General features: G+C 38.4%; 1 protein-coding gene across 4 annotated transcripts in view; it reads right to left on the bottom strand.

The window, feature by feature from the left end:
• The window catches only part of RABGAP1L (RAB GTPase activating protein 1 like), a 229,200-nt gene that overhangs the window by 87,825 nt on the left and 122,052 nt on the right, over window positions 1–19,323 (bottom strand). For all 4 annotated transcript variants that reach the window (XM_074546321.1, XM_074546319.1, XM_074546320.1 and 1 more), the window contains 4 exons: window positions 18,109–18,222; window positions 7,403–7,477; window positions 3,904–4,029; window positions 2,387–2,530 (listed from right to left, as the gene is read on the bottom strand). In XM_074546321.1, the coding sequence (XP_074402422.1) occupies window positions 2,387–2,530; window positions 3,904–4,029; window positions 7,403–7,477; window positions 18,109–18,222 (459 nt within the window). The remainder of the gene's footprint in view (window positions 1–2,386; window positions 2,531–3,903; window positions 4,030–7,402; window positions 7,478–18,108; window positions 18,223–19,323) is intronic.

Below are 19,323 nucleotides of genomic sequence, written 5' to 3'. Positions count from 1 at the left end.
GCAATTTGGAGGGTTTATTCACATCTTCAACAGCCTGGTTACAACTTAAAAAATAATAATAAAAAAATGTGCTAGAAGACAACAGAATAAAACAACTCCGTCACACAGAAGCTATGGCAAATCCCAAATTTGTGCTAATCAGACTGCTCTGAAGCAATATTTCCTGTGAGAATGATGAGAAGACCTTGACTGTAATGACACTCACTTTGATGGGATTTTAAAAATTCCTCCATAAAACTTAATTCGCATCATAACTTCAGCTCCTTCTTCATAGTTCTGCTTCTGCTCTGGAGCTCCAGCCTCAGCTTGTGCCTCTGTGCAGGCAGGGGAAGGAAATGTGCCTCCCTGGTCAACTGGGAAATTCCAGCACTTCCAACAGGTATTTCTCCTCTCTGAATTGAAAGCTGAGTATCTGCAAGGATTGATTTCACTCTTCCATCAAAAGTCAAAAACCCAAGACAATACTAAAACTCTTGCCTGACATGGAATCACTGGATGGTTGGGGTTGGAAGAGACCTCTAGAGATGAGCTATTCCAAGACAAATTGTTCACCCATAATTCAAATATTTTCAAGGCAACCAGAGCGACTCTCTTAAAAATTATTAGTTAGCAGCAATGGTTCTAAATGTTTTTCTTCCCCTAATTTTTTCTTTCCTATAAGAGTTGCATAGAATGTGAACATTTTGTAACTATGGAGAGAACAAGGATGTGGAGAAAGCACAAGTCATGATCTTGAAAGGTATTTAAAATTCATCTGTATCTATAACAAATTAAGGAAAAGACTGGAAGCTTGTTTTTAAAAACTTAAAACAATTCACTTCAAAGGCTTCTTGCTTTTCTGGGGATTTTTTTCTGCAAAATATGTTTCAGTGTTAGCAGCTGCCACTGTTTTTTCTCCTTCCAGTTGCCAGAATTACCAGCATGCTGGTTGTTCAGAGATAAAGTAAGGAACAATTTAATGCAGAAAAAATTATGTTTTCATTTCCCCCATAATTCCTTCCAGAGGCTGACTGGACAAACAACTTCAGTTTTCTGTCAAGGAATGGCTTTTTCCTGGCTCTGCCTGTGGCCATACACCTACAGAACTGACTTGCTGTCTATAATAAGGGCCAACTTTTGATAGATTTTTATTTTAATATGACTTTAATCAATGTGCCTCCCACAAATTCTCAGACCTGCCTGTTACTTGAGAGTGGTTGACTCCTGACTCTGAGGAGCATTTTTGTGATAGCCCACACTGGTGCCTCAGGACTTTGTCTGCCACTGCCTCAACTCTTTCTCAAGATGTCTGCATGTATCTTCTCACTTGAAATAACTTTTCTTACTCTTTCTCGTTTATTTTTGGTTGTAGTAAAAGAGGCTCCTGTAGCTCTGTGTGATGACCCTCCACAAACACTAACAAGTTTCTCTTTCCCTAGCATGTTCTAATGTTGCACTCTTACTTTCCTCTTGGATTTCACCGTGGTTTCTCCTTAGATTTTCACCTTCTTTCCCACCCCAATTTCTTCAGACACACTGAGATAAACATTGCCAATATTACCCTACATGGCTTTGATAACTGAGCACCAATATGCAGAATAAGAAATAGTCTCGAGGACTGAATCCTACCAAGGCACCTGCAGCAAGCCTGAAGATTCTCAGAGAAAATACTTCACAATAAAAATTAACAAAATGAACGACAGTCAACAGTATTTCCTACTAGTGAAGCATTCACCATTCAAATATTTTATCTATCTATTTATTTTCATGTTTGTGACCCCTTGGAACTGGAGATGAAATCAGATTTAAAAGCAGGTGTAAATGCCATGGACTTCCCATTTACTGACGGAAAGACTGGTTTTTTACCAAAATAAATATTCTAGATTATCAACCTATTCTGACTGGCTTTTTAAAAAAGTGTAGATATATCTACAGCACAGACACACACCATTTTGTATTGCTAGTTGGAACTGCAGGGGAAAGAACCAAAAGGAAGGAGCTTCCTTCAGTTGTGTTTGGCCCTTCTCACTCTGTTTAATACCAGGCCATCATTTCTGTCTGTGGCACTCTGAGCCAGGCCACTTGGAAAGCTTTCCTTGCTAGGTGTCTTCAAGAAATTACAATTCCCAACTCTGAATAATCATTTAACAAATTAAATGAACAAAAAGATGTGTGCCTCAGATATTCCTCATTAGACCCCTCAGCAAAAAAATGAGGCAATCCACAGTTCTAATTTTAAAACCAAACCAGTGTTTCACTGAACATATTCTGTTCCATATAACCATGGTTTCTACATAACTACACAGATTTTATAATTAAACAGTAAAGAACTTCAACAAAACAAAATAAAACAAGAAGAAACATTGATGGAGTGGAGGAAGGAATTTCTGATTCAATATTTTTTTACCTCACAAAGTAGTAAGTCAATGATGTGGAAGACCATGCAGAGTGGAAACTTGGCAGTAAAAAGAGTGAGAAACCACTGGGATGCATACATGTGAGCTTCCAAATTGAGGTCTGAGAAATGGCTGTGTAAGTCTGGTAACTGCTCCTGCAATAAAGGAAAAAAATAAATGTTTCAGTGTTACTCATTAATTTGAGTTCTTCATCCATACTTTCAGTAAGGACCAGGGTTGCTAAATATCCAAAAACACAACAAAGTGAAAGCCTAGCTTCTTTTGAGCAGTGAAGATGTTTTTGATAAATTTCAGTGCCCATGGTTACAGTTTTTAGTAAGAGATCCACAGTGGATTCTATCACAGTATCAAAGAATATACTGAGACTATACTGAGAAATTACAGAATCTTCAACAGTTGAAAGGCAGAGCAGTTGTAAAATCTATGTCATGCTGTATATTTTAAAGTTACTCCTTTGCTGTGTCGTGTCTTGCTATGAATGCTTCTGCCACAAAAAACACTGGCTGCAGGAACCAGATAACTTTGCAGAGCTTGAAAGCAACAGAGCACACAACTCCAGCAGACCATTTCTCTAACTAGGAACACATACAAACAGCACAAAATCAGCACTGAAAATCCTCCTCAACAGTGATGACATGATCACTTAATAAAGTATGTTTGCTTAGAGTATATTTGTTGATAAAATCTCTTTTGTTTGTTAACAAAAATCTTTGTGGACTTAAGTAAATATTGAGAAGCCCATATGTCGAAGTGTCACATTAATTAATTTGCAATTCCACTCCATCAAGTATGAAGTACGCACAATTTGACATCTGAAAAAATACCACTAAATTAGCAATAGACTGTTTTGTTTGATTTCAGTACATCCCACAGAGGTACCTGTGGTTATCTGTGAAAGTTGACTTCAGCAAGCAGCTTTTCACTGTGCCAACAGGAGGGCAGGGCTTAATGAACTCTCAGTAATGCCTTATTATTCACAACAACAATGTATAACATTTGCAGCCCTTCAGTTGTGTTAAACTGCTTGCTGAAATAGTTCCAACTGAAAAAAAAGCAGAGTCTTGGAAGAGACAATAGAAGCTGCCCAGTGGTCCACACTTGATTGGTATTTCATAAGCATCAGGATGTCCTCATTTGCCTGACCTCTTAACACCCACATAATTCATGGGAAGTAGGACAATGATGGAGGCAGTCCAAAGGACACACTGGCCCCAATAGCACAGAGATATTCTCTCTAAGCAACATCAGAAACAGAGAGGGGGGAAAAGGCAAATACCCGCTTGGATACAAAGATCAGCTGCAGAAGGGGTGTATCAAAGACAAACTAGAAACAAATCTGACTGAAGATGTTTGAATTCAGCTATTAAACTTTGCTTTACCCCACCTCTAAAAGGAGAGGGGGTTTTATTGTCCAATAGGTTTTGGAAGAAAAGCATTCATCTCTTCTTCATGCCAGTGTTTCCATTTATGAAACAAATTGAAGGAGAATTTGTTACTCTGGCCACACCTGCATCAACTTCTCCAGTTGGAAAAATTTGCAGTGGAGATCTTCAAAGTTATTTCTGTAGAGGTCCCTCAAGCCATAGTCGTACATTATTTTCACAAATACACAGAATGCCTGCTCCTCTGGCATCTGTTTGGAAAAAGACACAAAAATAAGGTTAATAACAGAGCTAAGGCTGGACATGCCTTACACAGACACACAAACACCTTGTGCACAACGAGTTCAGAACCTGGGATATATTAGAATTTTCAGCCAAGTACTGTGAATGCTGAATTAACCAACTAAAATGTCAGTGGGACTAAACTCCTTGATAAGCATCTGGATTTGGTTCTGTAAGGCTTTTTTGAAGAAAATATGGGACCACATCACAGTTTTCTGTGTGTCTATATCCCTACAGCAGCATTCTTTCTGTCAAACAGGTATGAGAACAACCAGTATACAACTCTCAGGCACATAAAAACATTTTAAAAATTAAAAAAAAAAAAAAAGGAAATAAAATAAAAAGGCAACAACTCATGACAGTGATGTCTAATGAGAGATACTTGGTTAAATGGGAAAAATTCAGAACTAAGGTACAACCAACCTCTAGTGAGAACAATGCTCATCTACCTTCATCCAAACCCTAGGACATCAAACTCCGAAGTCAGGTTTCCCATAATCCCATGTATTAACATGCTGACTTTTTCAGAAGCCCTACATCCATAATCTGTTTCATTCTGACCAAAATTTCTCACCCAACAGCGCTTTGGAAGGTGGCACTAACACAATTGTCTGAGCCACACTTCTATTTGCTGGCTTGAGCCCACTGAATGCTGACCTGGTGGGAAGCCCTGTGTCACCAAACCCCCACATAACCTTCCCCTGTGCCTTCAGGTAACACAATATTGACAGGCACAAGCAGAGCCCAAATCAACCTTTCCATCACATTCAAAATGTGCTTTCTTCATGTGGAAGCGCCTGATTGCAACAAATGAAAACAATTGCTGAGAATCAAAAACAACTCTTGACCTTTTAGCGTATTCACTCATTTGGCCAACTGCCAGCTTCTTATCAAATACCAGCTACAGATAAAAGCTCAGCATTTTCTTCAAAGAGAATTTTAGGCTCTTGATATTTCCCTTCAGGGTTTCATCTTATGCTCAGCCCTGTCTCCCAGGCCATGGGCAGACAGTTTCATTTTCATTTTCAGACCTCATAAAGGAAAGTAACTGGTTAGCACGAAGTATTTCCAGATTGGCTGATGCCTATCAGTCTGGGCTTGATTCACCCAAGACAAATTCTTAGGAATTTCAAAGCTCTTAATCACAATTTTATCTGGATGGAATGATCCCCAATGACAGCATAAAAAAGCTGCAGACAAAGTAAAGGAAAGAAATAATTTTATCCTGACCAAAAGGCTTGAATCTGTTCTGTAAGACAATGAGTGCAAATTTCAGGGGTTTTGGTAAAAAACAATTATTTCTAATGAAATGAACGGTGCTCATGCACAGGCACATCTGCCCTACATGCTCAGTTAGACTCTGGTGCTTTGCCAACCATCTCTTCCCCAAGACAGGGAGATGGAACAGAGGTCAGGACTGGGCCAAAGTGCTCCCCAAGTCCTTGCTCTCAGTGAACAGAAGTTCTCCAGTATTACCAACCCTAAGAATACAAAATCATAAATCAAATTTTCTTGTTTTTTTTTTAATTTTGGGCATTGCCATTCTGATTTTTGGCTTTTAGATATTTGCCCTTTACGATAGTTTCTCTGAAATCACAAAAACAAGGAATTTGTTATTTTTTTTAAGTGATATTTTAGGTGGGGTTTTCTCTCCCCCACAGATAATGACTCTGAAAAATAGACAAGGAAATAAAGTGAAGAACTGTGAGCCTCACAGTACAATTATTAAGAGTTGGCAACACTGTTTCCCTGTGATTAGAAGTTACCTGCATACCCTTGATGAGAACTTCATCAAAGGAGGAAAATCACAAAAACAGAGGATGGTGATTCAGGCTACCCAATCATGCCTGAAACACATAAAAATTGAAGAGAAAGGATAACCTGTCCCAGGGAAAAAGAGAAAGGAAAGGGTCTGAAATTCCATGAGAAGGTAGGACAGTTAGAGAGGGTCTTACAAGTGTTCACAGCATACAGATTTTTTGGAGAATTGGAGAAAAAGAGGAGTCTGAGGGCATCTGAGGAAGCTCCCCAATCACATGGGCTCATTGAGACTCCTTGCTTCCCCCTTCTCTAAGCATTTCACTTCAATACCCTCTAATGAAATCAGAAGTTAGAAAGGGTTTATTAAAATGAGTGTAATTTCCATATAACAGTCCCTGTGTAGAGGCAACTTCCTCCAGCTCCAGAAACACTAAGAACAGAGTCGATTCTCTGTAGCAATGACAGCACAGCACTAAGAGAGAGGAGCTGAGGTATTAGTCAAATGTTAAGAATGTGACACCCACACATTTCTAAATAACTCTGGTATTGAAAATGGCTCATTCTTCCAGTGCAGCTTCAAAACCCTGCTCTGAGTAAAAAATTAATTGCAAAATAAGTGTTAGATAAGCTATTTTACAGTATATGTTAGACTGCAATAATGGGACTATTTTGGGTTTATTCTTAAAAGATGTAAAGCTTCTCTGCAATGCTGTTGCTTTGTAGCATGATTCTCAAGACTTCAAGGAATCACAGCTCTCCCTAGGAATTACAACTTAAAACTAATCTGAATTTGAGTTCCAAATGCCCTGGGAAGTGTGTGTATAACATACATAACACCAGCAGCTGTCTCAAAGCCACACTTCAAAAGGTATTTCAATCCTGACTGATTTTACTAATTAAAACCTGAGAGAAAAAGCAGGCAAGAGCTTGAGTAAGAATTGTGGTGGCTTATTCAGATAGTCATTACCTCAATAAATACACTATTTGAATCTGCTGCTTTGCCACTGAGACATCAGATGTAAAGCACCTTGCACCTATAAAAATTGTGTATTTATTTATTTATCTCTGGACATATACCCATGAGTTTATAAAGCAAGCAACAGATCAAAGTTTGTGCAGTTTTTGATTACAGGCTAAAATATCAAGGTTAAACAATCAGCTTTCCCTCAGAAGATATTACAAAATGTCCCTAGGAGAAAAAATCTTCTAAAAAATTAGTGAGACTACTTGCTTTGATGATCTGCTATGAGAAGGTCTCCTGGAGTTAAATTCTCCATAAACACAAAGGGAGCTTACTTAGGTGACAACTAAATTAAAAGAAAAAATTAATATGTAACAAATTGGTTTCAGGTTTTGACACAGAAGTATTTGAGAAATTAATTGATTTCTCCCAGATAAACAAAATCTACATTCATGAAGGTAGAAGCCATTAATCTCTACAGCAAAAAAGCAACAAGAGGGAAATTAATACAGGCAAATAAATAACAATAAATATCTGTCAAACAGCATGGCTGCACTACAACTGATTTTACAGCTGCCTTGGTTTCAAATATCAAAGCTTTCATTTTGCAATTAACTCACATGAAGCAGAAGCACAGCTGCAAGGAAGGACTGTCCCTGGCAATAGCCAATGTCTTCATCATAGACAGAATAGGCCTAGAAAAAAGAAAATCAAAAACTGTATTTAAAATGCATACAGGCACCACCAAACTGTGACAGCAAGGAGCTGTGCAGGACACTGCCAGGGTCTGAAGGGGGCGACAAGGAAATTGAGGTTTATTCCATCGGGAACTGGAGTGACAGGACACAGGGGATACTCCCCATGGACACAGGGCAGGGTTAGATGGGACATTGGGTGGGTAGGCCCTGGCACAGGGTGCCCAGAGAAGCTGTGGCTGCTCCTGGATGCCTGCAAGTGTCCAAGATCAGGCTGGATAGAGCTTGGAGCAGCCTGGGACAGTGGGAGTGGGATGAACTTTAGGGTCTCCTCCAGTCAAAGCCATTCCATGATTCTCCGTGGAACATGACAGGCTAAAATCACACAGGGTGTAAAACTGTAACCACTCTTGTGCTTTCAGGGCTCTTCTAAAAACACTCACAGATCACTCTCAACCCTCCACAGATGCTGGAGTTGTGGTTGTAAATTATTATTTTTATTTTTCAATCAGCTTAAGAAGAGATGGATGCAATTTCCCTTCACTTAAATCAAGGACAATTCAGCTCAGGTGAGTAATGATAGACCTTTACCAATGCAGCAAATATAACATGAAAACCAGGGTAGTTTGTGCTGGGGGGAAAGTGAATGTTTGTTTTTGGAAAAACAAGTTCTGACATTATGCAAGTACAGGACCTAAGGTTAGAAAACTGCTGAGAACTACTGTAACCTGAAGATTTCATCAGAAACAGTTTTTCCATGCCCTTGTTATGCTGAAGAATGAACAAAACTCATTTTCCTACGCTATGACAGACATGCTTTTTCTTGCTCTTCAAAAAATCCCCACACTAAAATAACTAACCTTTCCTTCCCCTTTACTTTTGCAAGATGAGAAGACAGATACTGTTTTTAAAGAGCTGTCAGAGGATATTGAGAATTTGTGGAAACTTGTGGAAGTCTAAGCAGGAGCAGCAGGACTGACACCAAAGGGAGGGACATCCTGAGAGAAAAAGCAAAATACTGAGGGTACAACCAGGGAAAACCAAAGCAAAGGGCAGAGCCAGGGAGGAAGGAGCCACACGGATCAGGCAATCCACTTTTCAGTCTGATGGACTTGTGAGGAATTCTGCAATGACTCTGGAAGACAGGATTTCTCTAAGTGCAGAATATTCTGAGTATTCCTTTAAAGGTCACTGTTTCTGAACAATTTAGCCTTACATTTCCTTTGGGAAAAGCTGACCTGGGACTTGCAGCCCTCTGCCCTTTATCTGTACTGCTCACCACTCTTTCAAAAGCTGTTAGATGGGATTGGTCAGGAGCTGAGTGAAAATAACCCCAGCCCATTGCTCAGTTTCAGTGGACAAGAAAATTCAAGAAGTCACAGAAATCACGGTAAAAAGTTAAATGAACCATCAAAATCCAGTTTACCAGTTTAAAACAGTCAAAAAAGTCGCAAAAGTCAAACATAAAATCTAACCTGAGAATTGTACAATGGCAGATACAAAATTCAATTGGAGGAAAAAAAAAAAGTATGCTCTCCATAATGAAGTTAATTAGCTACTTAGTATTAAATTCACAGAAATGCCTTTAGATGCTTAAATTAATATTTTATATCATTAACTAGAATCATTCACTGGTTAATCACCATCATGAGTCATTATCTATTTGTTGCCCAGTTCTATCAGTTTGTAGATGCCTAATGTCTTGTCTCTGTAGCTTTCCTAAATGATGTATTATTCCTGGTTTTGATAGGCCAGCTCCACTTAGAAACAGATGTGCAGAATTACAAATGAGAAATTTGATTTATGATTTCTTCATGCTATAAAAAACCACTTCTAATTTACTTCAAAAAAAATCTAGGCTGAAAAATGAACATCAAATTATCAGTGCCTGGGGGTTCTCTGTTGTGAGAAGCATTATAGTGAATAATTTGCTGAAAATAGCAATAAATTAATCCAAACAAGTTATTTTAAAATAAGTATTGAGAAACCAACACACTGGAGAAAACAAACTGCTTCCAAAACTGGCATAGATTGAAAAGTACAGGAAGTTGTAAGAAATAAAAACATACTTCCTATGAGATTCTGAAAGAAGTTGAAGTTGCAGCAAAAGAGGGAAAACAAGGAGGGTGCAAAAAGTAATCCTCACTCTGCAGTTAAATACAAAAATATGAAGGAAGAACAGCAAAGTTTCTCATAATCAACTTCCTAAACACATTTGAGCTGGTAATAAATCCATTTCAAACACACCCAGAGCAGGAAGGCAAAGTCTCTGCTTGGAAAATAGATGGTCAATGTAAGTTGTATTTAAGGAAGTTGTATTTAAACTCCAGCAGAAAATCCCTGTGAACTTTCCTTGTATTTGTTTTATTACAGAAGAATCACAAGGTTTGTTATCCTGCTGGAACCAGTCCTAACAGGGGATGTGTTGAACGATCTGTGTCCAACTGAATATCAGAAGAAATCATAAATTAAAAGGAATAAAATTACTGAAAAGTTATTAAGAATGAATGTTATTCACCAAAAAAGCTTGAGGGGAAAAGTAAACTGGTAAACCACTAATTGCCTGATTAAAACAGAAGAGATGAAAAAATGGAAACTTTTCTAAAAAGGTTGATCCATAGAAGTACAAATCAGCAAATATTGGATAATTTGTTTTAAATAAAAATATGAAATTAATTAGTGGACACTGCCTATATAGAAGAAAAATGTCAAAGGGCTCCAGTAAAAAAAGGGGAATTATTAAAATGCCTTGAAGCAACCAAAAAACATGAAAAAATTAACTGCTTGATCCATTTTTCCACTTTTTAAAAAGTTGTTTTGAAAAAGAATTTTTTGAGATTCATTTCCACAAGCTCCTTCTTCAAAATTTGACCTTAACAAGCCGCTGTCTGCAGATACTTGGACACAAACTTCAGTTCTACATCAGAATTAGATCAAACAAAGAAAGATTCTGCTCTCAAGTCAAAACATCATAATCCTGACAACCAAAGGTTTAGTTTTTAATGAAGTCTCTAAAATAAGCAGGATTTCATTGCATCTATCCAATGCAAAGAGAATTTGGAATCTTAATGCACATCACATTTCCAATTATACTGTTTTATTTTTAAGCAACCTATGGGATTTGATAGTGCTGAAATATGATGTAATTAACCAGAATAACCTCAAAATAAGGATGCTGCCTACAGATACCACCATAATATCATATCATTAACTAACAGGCTAAGATTAACTATTTAAGATTTATGCAGCTAAGGAACTTTCATTTTCTACCTGAAATATAAAAACAAGGCAAAATCCCAAATCCCCTATTTCCATTGCAGTCATTGTAACTTTATAATTTCAAGAGGATGGGATTTTTCCCATGACAATCTGTGACATCTCACAGTTTTTAATTTATTATTCTCCTAAGCTCTTGAGGAACTTCCAATTACAATTCCCCAGTTAACTGAGATTTTAAATATTCTCTGTCTCATAAATGGGATTTAATGAAGGTTCTGACTTGAAGCCTGTTTTCATTCATTTTTAACTAAATGAAGATCCCAGAGAATTGAGACATCTTTAATAGTTACCTGAATACTGAAAAGAGCTACTATGCAGTTATTAGTAGATCATCATCATTAGAAAGCGAATTCTTTGGAAGCAGAGTCTTCCCAAAGTCCATGACTGAGAAACATCTGCAACATTGGGAAAGTGAACCAAGAACCCAGGGCTGGGCAGAAACTCTTCTCCAAAATAATTAACAGAGGAAAATCTCCCAAGAACAGAATCTTCTACAGAGAAAAATTCCATGTACTAGCATTTAAAAGATGAAGGGAAAGATAGCTGAATTTAAAACCTCAGCTTGGATTTCTGTAATTCTGTCTGTGAGTGCCAGCAGATTTAAATGAGGAAGAGGAGAGGTCATGCCTCTCTATGATCTCTATGAAATGACCAAGGGAAGCTACTCAGTGTTTAACACAGACATAGCTCTGTGCTGAAATCTGCTTTAGGAGACTTAAAAGACTTCCACGGTGTCTGAAACTCAGAGTGTCTCAGGAAAACAGCCATACTTTGATGCAGACTTTTCACCCAACACGGTATTTTATTATTTTTATAATTATTTCAATTATTATTATTAACTAAAATTATTTATATTTTATTACATTTTTATTACCTTGTTGTGAAAACATTAAAATAAAATTAAAAGTATTTTATTACATGCTCAGTTGCTAAATAAAATTAGTAACAGCAGAATTTAAAACTCCCTACCTGAATTTATAATAAGACTAACAGTCTGAAAGTAATAATATTCCTATGGGTGCAGCATTGAGTATGTATCACATTACACAAGGAATTTCTGCATTAAAACTCTATTTTTATACATTAGTTACTCATTTGTGGAATATCAGGAAGAAGCTGTTACACAATGTGCCTCTGCCAGAGCTGGGAGAGCTGAGAGGATGTAGAAATCTTCACCCTCAACCAGGCAGGCCCCAAACAGAAGAGCACTCCCAGCATTTTTCAGGATTCCAGAGCTGACCTTTCCACTGGTACAGGCTCAGCAGAAAATTCTACATAATTTCATGCATCTTTCATTGTGTGCAAGAATGGGGCTGCTGAACACAAATGCAGAGAAGGATCCTTATTGTAATATAAACAGAAGAAAACAAGGTAACACTAAAAATCCTTTGAATGAAACAAGACAATATTTAGCAGGACTGCTCCTTCAACCCAGGAGCAAAGAAAATAAACAACTACAAAAAAGGTGAAAAAAATTCTTCACTGATTGTGTTTATTCTCTAATTGGCAAATAGATTTCTGCAGGAAGAAAAAGGATCTGCTCTCTGACAAATAATTACACCTGGACAAAGACTGAAACTGCCCATTTGTAAATCTAAGGAGCTACTAAAGATTGAAAAATGTGGAAGAATACACGCACAGTGAGGTGACTACCTGAAAAGACATGCTGAAATAAAATAGAAATGACAATGTAAAAAAAGCCTATGAAAATTAGACTTTCAGCACTAAGCAGCAGCTCTGCTGAAGCATAACCCAGCTTATCATGGGCATAGAAGCTGCTGGTTACAGAAGAACAGCTCAAAGGGATTTCCATATTTCAATATACAGTAACAAAAACTAAAATGCCCCATAATGGAGTCCACTCAGTGTTAGCATTGCTAGAATGCAGTTTGTTATTCTTTAATGTGGGTACCAGAAAACACACCCTGCAACTAAAACACAGTGTTTGGTCTCAGAGCAAACCAGCCTCCACACTGATCCTGCACCTAAAACCTTCAGGCAAGACCAGAAGGGGGAAAAAACTACGAAGGGATAAGTATTTAGTTACAAAACAGATCCTGATACAAACGATTCACATCCTTCTGCAAGGCCTCAGGTTACTGAGAAACACTACCACCAACTCTGAGCCTCTGAGAAGTAATTCTGCCATTTTCTGAAAACCATTGTGTGTGTTTTCCCAGCCTGCCCAGTCCCAGATCACCTGACTGATTTTCCTGCACCATGCTCCCTGTTCCCCATTAGAGTCACAGTGGTTGTTTGTTAAATAGGAGTTACTTTAATCAGAAAATTAGGGAAAACACATCTCATGTTAAATTCTGCACTGCACACACTGCAGAGAGCTGAGAGGATTAATTCTGCCAGGTGCCCAGATTCCCTGGAGCCTCAGGCTGTGAGCATGGACAGAGCTTGGAAGCAGGCACTGAGCATTACTCAGTTATGCATTGTAACACTGAGGTAAGCTCTTCAAACACAGCTAGAATTTGCAGAGTATTTAAACAGAAAGCAGGCAAGAAGCAGCAGTTTTCACAAAGATTGCCCAAAATTTGCTCTGTGAAAATCCAGCTTAAGTGGTGTCCTCAAGTGAAATCTCCAGTCTTAGAATCTGAAACTCTTTTCATTCCTTATCACCACTGTCAGTCCTGAAGTTTATTTTTAGGTACTTTGTCACATTAATGTTCTGCAACAGAAAAAGTTTCCATCTTTCCTGGTTTCCTACTGTTCTGAAGAGGAGATAAAGAGTTGGAACAAAAACTGGCAGACCTGTTAAAGTGAAGCAGTGAGCTTTTAATGATTTTCCTTTTTATCTGACAGCTCAGATCATCTCTCATTTCAGTGAAGAATGAAGAAAATGCTCTTCAGCTTTCTGCCCTCTCACTTGAGGACAGACCCTTCCTAACCATATTCAAAAATCCCATTCTTCAAACTTCTTGCTTTCACAGTAGAATCAAGGGATAAGTACTCAGCACTTCTGGTAAAAGTTATTCTAACAATACAAAGCCGCCACATTATTACTTTCAACACAGATAATTACTTTTTATTCCCAATAGAATGACAATTTTCTAAGCAAATTAATTAGGCTTTAACATTATTTCTGGAAAACCCACATACTGGAGAAAACAGTTTATTAATCATAAATTCAAGGTTCAGTCAGACCCAAACAGGTATCGGTCACACCCACAGTCATTTAAGGAAACTATGAGAGGATGAAGAACAAGTGGAAATGCTGGAAATCTCTGCCTGGAATTCTCCCCAGTAGTTGTGTCTGCTCTCAATACTGGCTAGTAGGTATAAACCCTTCAGTGTAATCAGTAAATTTATGAATAATTCCATGCTGAAGACTGGATGTGGCTGTTCTACCAGAAAGCAATGCTTCCCAAATCCTTCTTTGAACCTACAAGCACATGAAGGAATGAGGGAGGCACTAAGATTACCAGGATTTTCATAAACCCCTCACCAAGATCCCAAAGGCTTTTTGGGGAACTGAGCTGCTATAGAACATCCCCTTACTCCCTCAAATAATTGATTAAAGGAGAGAGCGCCAAAGGTAGGAATAAAGTCAGTTCTAATCCAGAGAGTGAAGGTGAGGTCACTCACAGAACCCTGCAGAAAGATGTGCTGCAAATATTCACAAATCTTAAAGAACACATAAACATAGCACAGTAAAAATAAAAATACATAAAAACAGCAAAAATAAAACCACATAAAAATAGCACAAAGACTGCTGATGAGACAAAGCTGTTTGGAGCAGGGAATTAGAAAGTGACTGCAAAGCTGCTATGCAGAACATGTTCTATCAAGAACAAGTGGCTGGGTGACAGAGGTCATTAAACTCCAGGTAAACACAAAATGCTTCACAGGAAGAGCAGCCCTCAACTTGATGGGCACACAGAGAGGTCTCTGATCACAGAATCCCGGAATGGTTTGGGTCGGAAAGGACCCTAAAGCTCATCCAATTTCACCCCCTGCCATGGGCAGGGACACCTTCCACTAGCCTAGCTTGCTCCAAGCCCTGTCCAGCCTGGCCCTGGACACTTCCAGAGCTGCAAGGAAGCCACAGCTTCTCTGGGACACCTCTGCCAGGAAAAGAATTCCTTCCCAATATCCCATCTAACCCTGCCCTCTGGCAGTGGGAAGCCATTTCCCCCTTGTCCTGTTACTCCAGCTCCTTTTCCAAAGTTCCTCTTCAGCTCTTTTGGAGCCCCTTTAGGCACTGGGAGAGGCTTTAAGGCCTCTTTGGAGCCTTCTCTTCGTGCCTTTTTAAAAATGGGAGTTAGATTTCCTCATCTTCATTCAGTGGGAACTTCACTGAATGCCCATGACTAAAATACAATGGACAGTGGCTTAACAACTCCATCTGCCACTTCTCTCAGAGCCACAGACACACCTCATCAGGTTCCATGGCCTTTCAGGCTCCTTGCATCATCTCAAACCTGATCATCTCCTGCACTGGGCACTTTTCCATTCTCTCTGTCCCTGCCTTTGCCTTCTGTGGTCTCAGCAGTGATGTTGGAGCACTTGCCAGTGAAAACAGAGGCAAAAAAGTCATCAAGTACCTCAGCCTAGTCCATGTCCTGGGTTAAGCAGGTTTGCCCTTTCCTTCTGGACAGGAAGGAACATTTTTTCCCACACTGTCTCTAATCTTAGTTTTACCACAGATGTACCCATGGAATATTTTCTTGTCATCCTTCTCATCCATAGATTTAATTCCATCACGGCTTTACTTTGCTAAACCAGATCCCTGTCTGCTTGGACAATTTCTCTGTATTCCTACCAGACTATGTGCCCTTGTTTGTACCCTCTGTAGGCCTCCTTTTGTCTTTGAGTTTGTCCAGGAGCACCTTGCTCATCCACACAGGCCTCCTGGAGTTTTTGCCTGACTTTCTCTTTGGCAAGGACGAAGCACTTCTGAGTTTCAAGATCCTTCAAGAAAAGAGAACTAACTGTGGCATTCACATTCTCTGAACAGACAGACATAATTCTCTCTCTCAGGATTTTTCCAGGGAAGGCAGTGAGAAGCTCAGAGAAGAAAAGAAATCAATTCTTATCTCTGTTCACTACTCCTGTTGTTCGGCACATGTGTCACATGTGAGATTGTTTACCCAAAGTGATTTGTTAATTGGATTCTGCTATAGATTGTTTTGTTTCCTTGGCCAATTGGGTCAAAGCTGTGTCCTGACTGTGACAGTAATGGTTTTTTATTTAGCATCTTTTATATAGTATAATATAATATGTCTTTACTATAGTTATAATACAGTATTAATGTAATATAGTATAGTTTTAATTAAGCATTGGTCAGCCTTCTGAATCATGGAGTCAGAGCACATTACTCCCTATGTTGGGGGCACCTTGATGCAATAACAGCTACAGAAACTTCCTCTGCAGGAGCAGGAGAGGATTTGAGAGCAAGGAAAGTCCCCAGATTTAGAAAACATGCAGAATTATTCACATTTCCTACAGAAAGGAAACAACCCAGGAAGGTCTGTGCCCCTCTGAAGCTGCCTGCTGGACAGATAATTCCTCTAAGCTGCTTCCAGTTCTGACAGATTCACTCCTTTATTTGTTCTTTGTTAAAATAAACTGAGATACCTTAATGAACAAGAATTTTCCTTTACAAAGAATGTTCCCAAATTCTTTCATCATCCTCACAGAACCTTACAGATTCTTTGCAACGTAGAATAGATGTCTTTAATTTTGGACACTGTAACTAAAGGCAGCTGCAAAACACTGAGTTGCTCAAGTCAAACTGTTCCTACATAAGGTTCATCCATCTCCACATCCTTTACATTTCATTATTTACCATCCCCTTTTCTCTCTGTCACCAAGATATTTTCATGAGAAAGGACTTTGTGATTTCTTAGAGGTGACTCACCAGAGTACATGGAATGAAGAAGGGATATTCCTAATGCTTTGACTGAAATCCATTTATTCAGTGCTTGTTTAGGAACCTGCTGGCCAGACTTCAACTCCTTAATGTGTATCTTGTTCATGCTTAACTTGTCCAGCATTTATACATTCTGAGCTTGGCAGGCCACAGGAGCTACAGAATTCCAGTCAAAACACCTTCACCAGTGGAACCTGTACTTCTGGCTTTTTGTGTTGGCTTGTCATGATCTATTTTCAGTAAACTCACAGGCCTTCATTATAACATACTTATCACATGTAATTCTTGAAAAATTGAATTATTCCATCATTGTTCACTTAACTGGTATCAAAGTGACAAGCCCATAATTTACCTGCATTGTTATTCTTTTCACAGACTGGCACAGGAACTGTTTCCTGTAGCCCTCTAGAGCCCTCCAAGATTAGGAAGAAATCAATAGCATTGCTTGAAAGTTCTCTTTATTCCCCAATTTTGTATTTCTTTTAAACAGTGAATTGCTCACAATACTGAATCCCAGTAGCTAAGCAGCTATATTTAATATTAATCCAAATTATTATTTGAATAGGAGTTTGTATCACCAGAGAATTTATCTGGGGAAAAGGAAAATGTGTCATTATACCCCAACGGCTGAGCACTTTTTTCTGCTTGACAACTCCATCATTTCTAGTAATCAGCAGGAGGTGGAAACAGCCACAAGGAAAAGGAAGGGAAAGGGAAATAGCTTTGCCTAAGGCAATCATTCATTCTATATAAACAGAATGAATTCTGCATTATATAATATTCTACAGAATATTCTACATTAATTTCATGAATTTTAGGAAAAAAAAAAAGTGAAACAAAAGCTGACTGCCAAAACCACAGCAACATCTACAACTGCCAGCCAGAAAAGTCTCTGCTTGGCTGCATGGCTGTAATATTTTACCTTCTGGATCTCTCTTTAACAAAAGAAGTCTGTCTCTACAAGATCACAAATCTATTGATTTAGTACCTCAACTTTCCCATGTGCACATTGGAAAAATTAAAGAGTGTTTTCATTGGAGGTGATCTGGCAGCTGTGAGTGAAAAGCTCTGCTCACACACTGCTTGGGAATGGTCAAAAACTTGTTCTCCGGGTAATTATCTACAGACACTCTGGTTTAACCTCACAGCAGAGCTTGCTCTGAGGGTCTGTTTCTCCTCCTCTGCAAATCTCTCCACCTCAGAGCAGAAGAGGAGCTCCTACACCACTCCCTCTGAACAGGTTCCTCCCTCTCACCTCAGCAAAGCCAGCCTGAGCCTCCTCTCACCTGCACCTTAAGAGGTACCAAATGCAAGGCTGCAAAAGGGAATGCAGAAACACCACAGTCTCCACATGCAATCTAAACAAAGCTTTGAAATCCTACTGATTAACAACTTGGACCAGAACAGGGTTAGCAAGGCAAAAAAAGTTACACAAAATACGGAACTTGAAAATTGAGAGTACTGACTGTACCTTACAGATTTTGTACAGAGATTCCTGCCCATCTCCTTCTGTATCCTTAAAATAATCATGTGCTGGATATGTACGATGGATATCTCGTTTGATGACACTCTCCTGAGCAGAATCCTGTAAAAAAAAAGAGAAAAATCCTGACACATGAACCCATTAACAGTATAATTAAATGTAATATAATAGAAAATTCAACACGTACTCAATATGGATACATTAGATAACTGCTTTACTGACTTCTCCAAAAATGCTTTGAGAAGAAAACGAAAATCCTTTTTAGTCTCCTATGCAGTTATAGCTTGACAGTTGAACAAGAGCAATATGGCATGTTTTCTGTCCTGCAGGCTTAAAGGTTCAGATTTAGAACTCTGAGGAAATTATCATTTTTATATCATCATTATATATAATTATATTATATAATATCATCATTATCAAAATTAATTGTTGGTGAGTTCTTACCACAGATCATATACTAATCGTGTTGTCCTGGCAGTAAACAAATAAAAAAAAAACCCCAAACACACACACACAAAAACTACACCAAAAAAAACCAAACCAAAAACACAACCCAAAAACCCAAAAAATTAGGCTGTCTCTGTCTTGCAAGCTTAAAGCTACTAATTTGAAATGCTGTATGTATGAATCTACCAAAAGTGTTAATTAAAAACTCATAAAAGATTTCTAGAAAAAGTTTGTATCACAAAAAGATGGGAATCACTGCAGACAGACCTAAAGAACATCACTGTGTGGATGAGGAAGTTGTATCAAAATGTCAGAGCTGGAGCTACAACAGTTAATTATCTTCAGGTTCCAGTGTGCTGTACTTTCAGGTTGGCAAATATCAAATGGTGCTTTTCTCCATTACCTTTGAAATCCTAAAGGAAAAACCAACAAAACCTTCTCCTGTAACCTGGAATATAAATCCCTTACAAATAACTTTGATCTTGAAAACAGAGTATTTCTGTTACAGAAAAGCTTCTAAGCTCTCAGATTGTGTCTTGTTAACCAGGATTCTCCATTAAAAAAAAAAGCTTATTTCAAAATTAACCCCACTGTCTAAATCACAAGCCAACAAACACAGAGTAATAACAAAAAAATTATAAAAAGCAGTTCTCTAATCAGACTTCTTTAATGATTATTTTCATTTACATGGCTTCCAAATACCAGAGAGGCTGGAGAACTGCAGTCTGCCTCCCAAATCCATCTGACCATGCAGTT

This window comes from Zonotrichia albicollis, chromosome 8, assembly GCF_047830755.1.
Source record: "Zonotrichia albicollis isolate bZonAlb1 chromosome 8, bZonAlb1.hap1, whole genome shotgun sequence".
NCBI classification, from domain to species: Eukaryota; Metazoa; Chordata; class Aves; order Passeriformes; family Passerellidae; genus Zonotrichia; species Zonotrichia albicollis.
The sequence above is the reverse complement of the archived record's forward strand: the minus strand, read 5'-3'. Positions and strand labels throughout refer to the sequence as shown.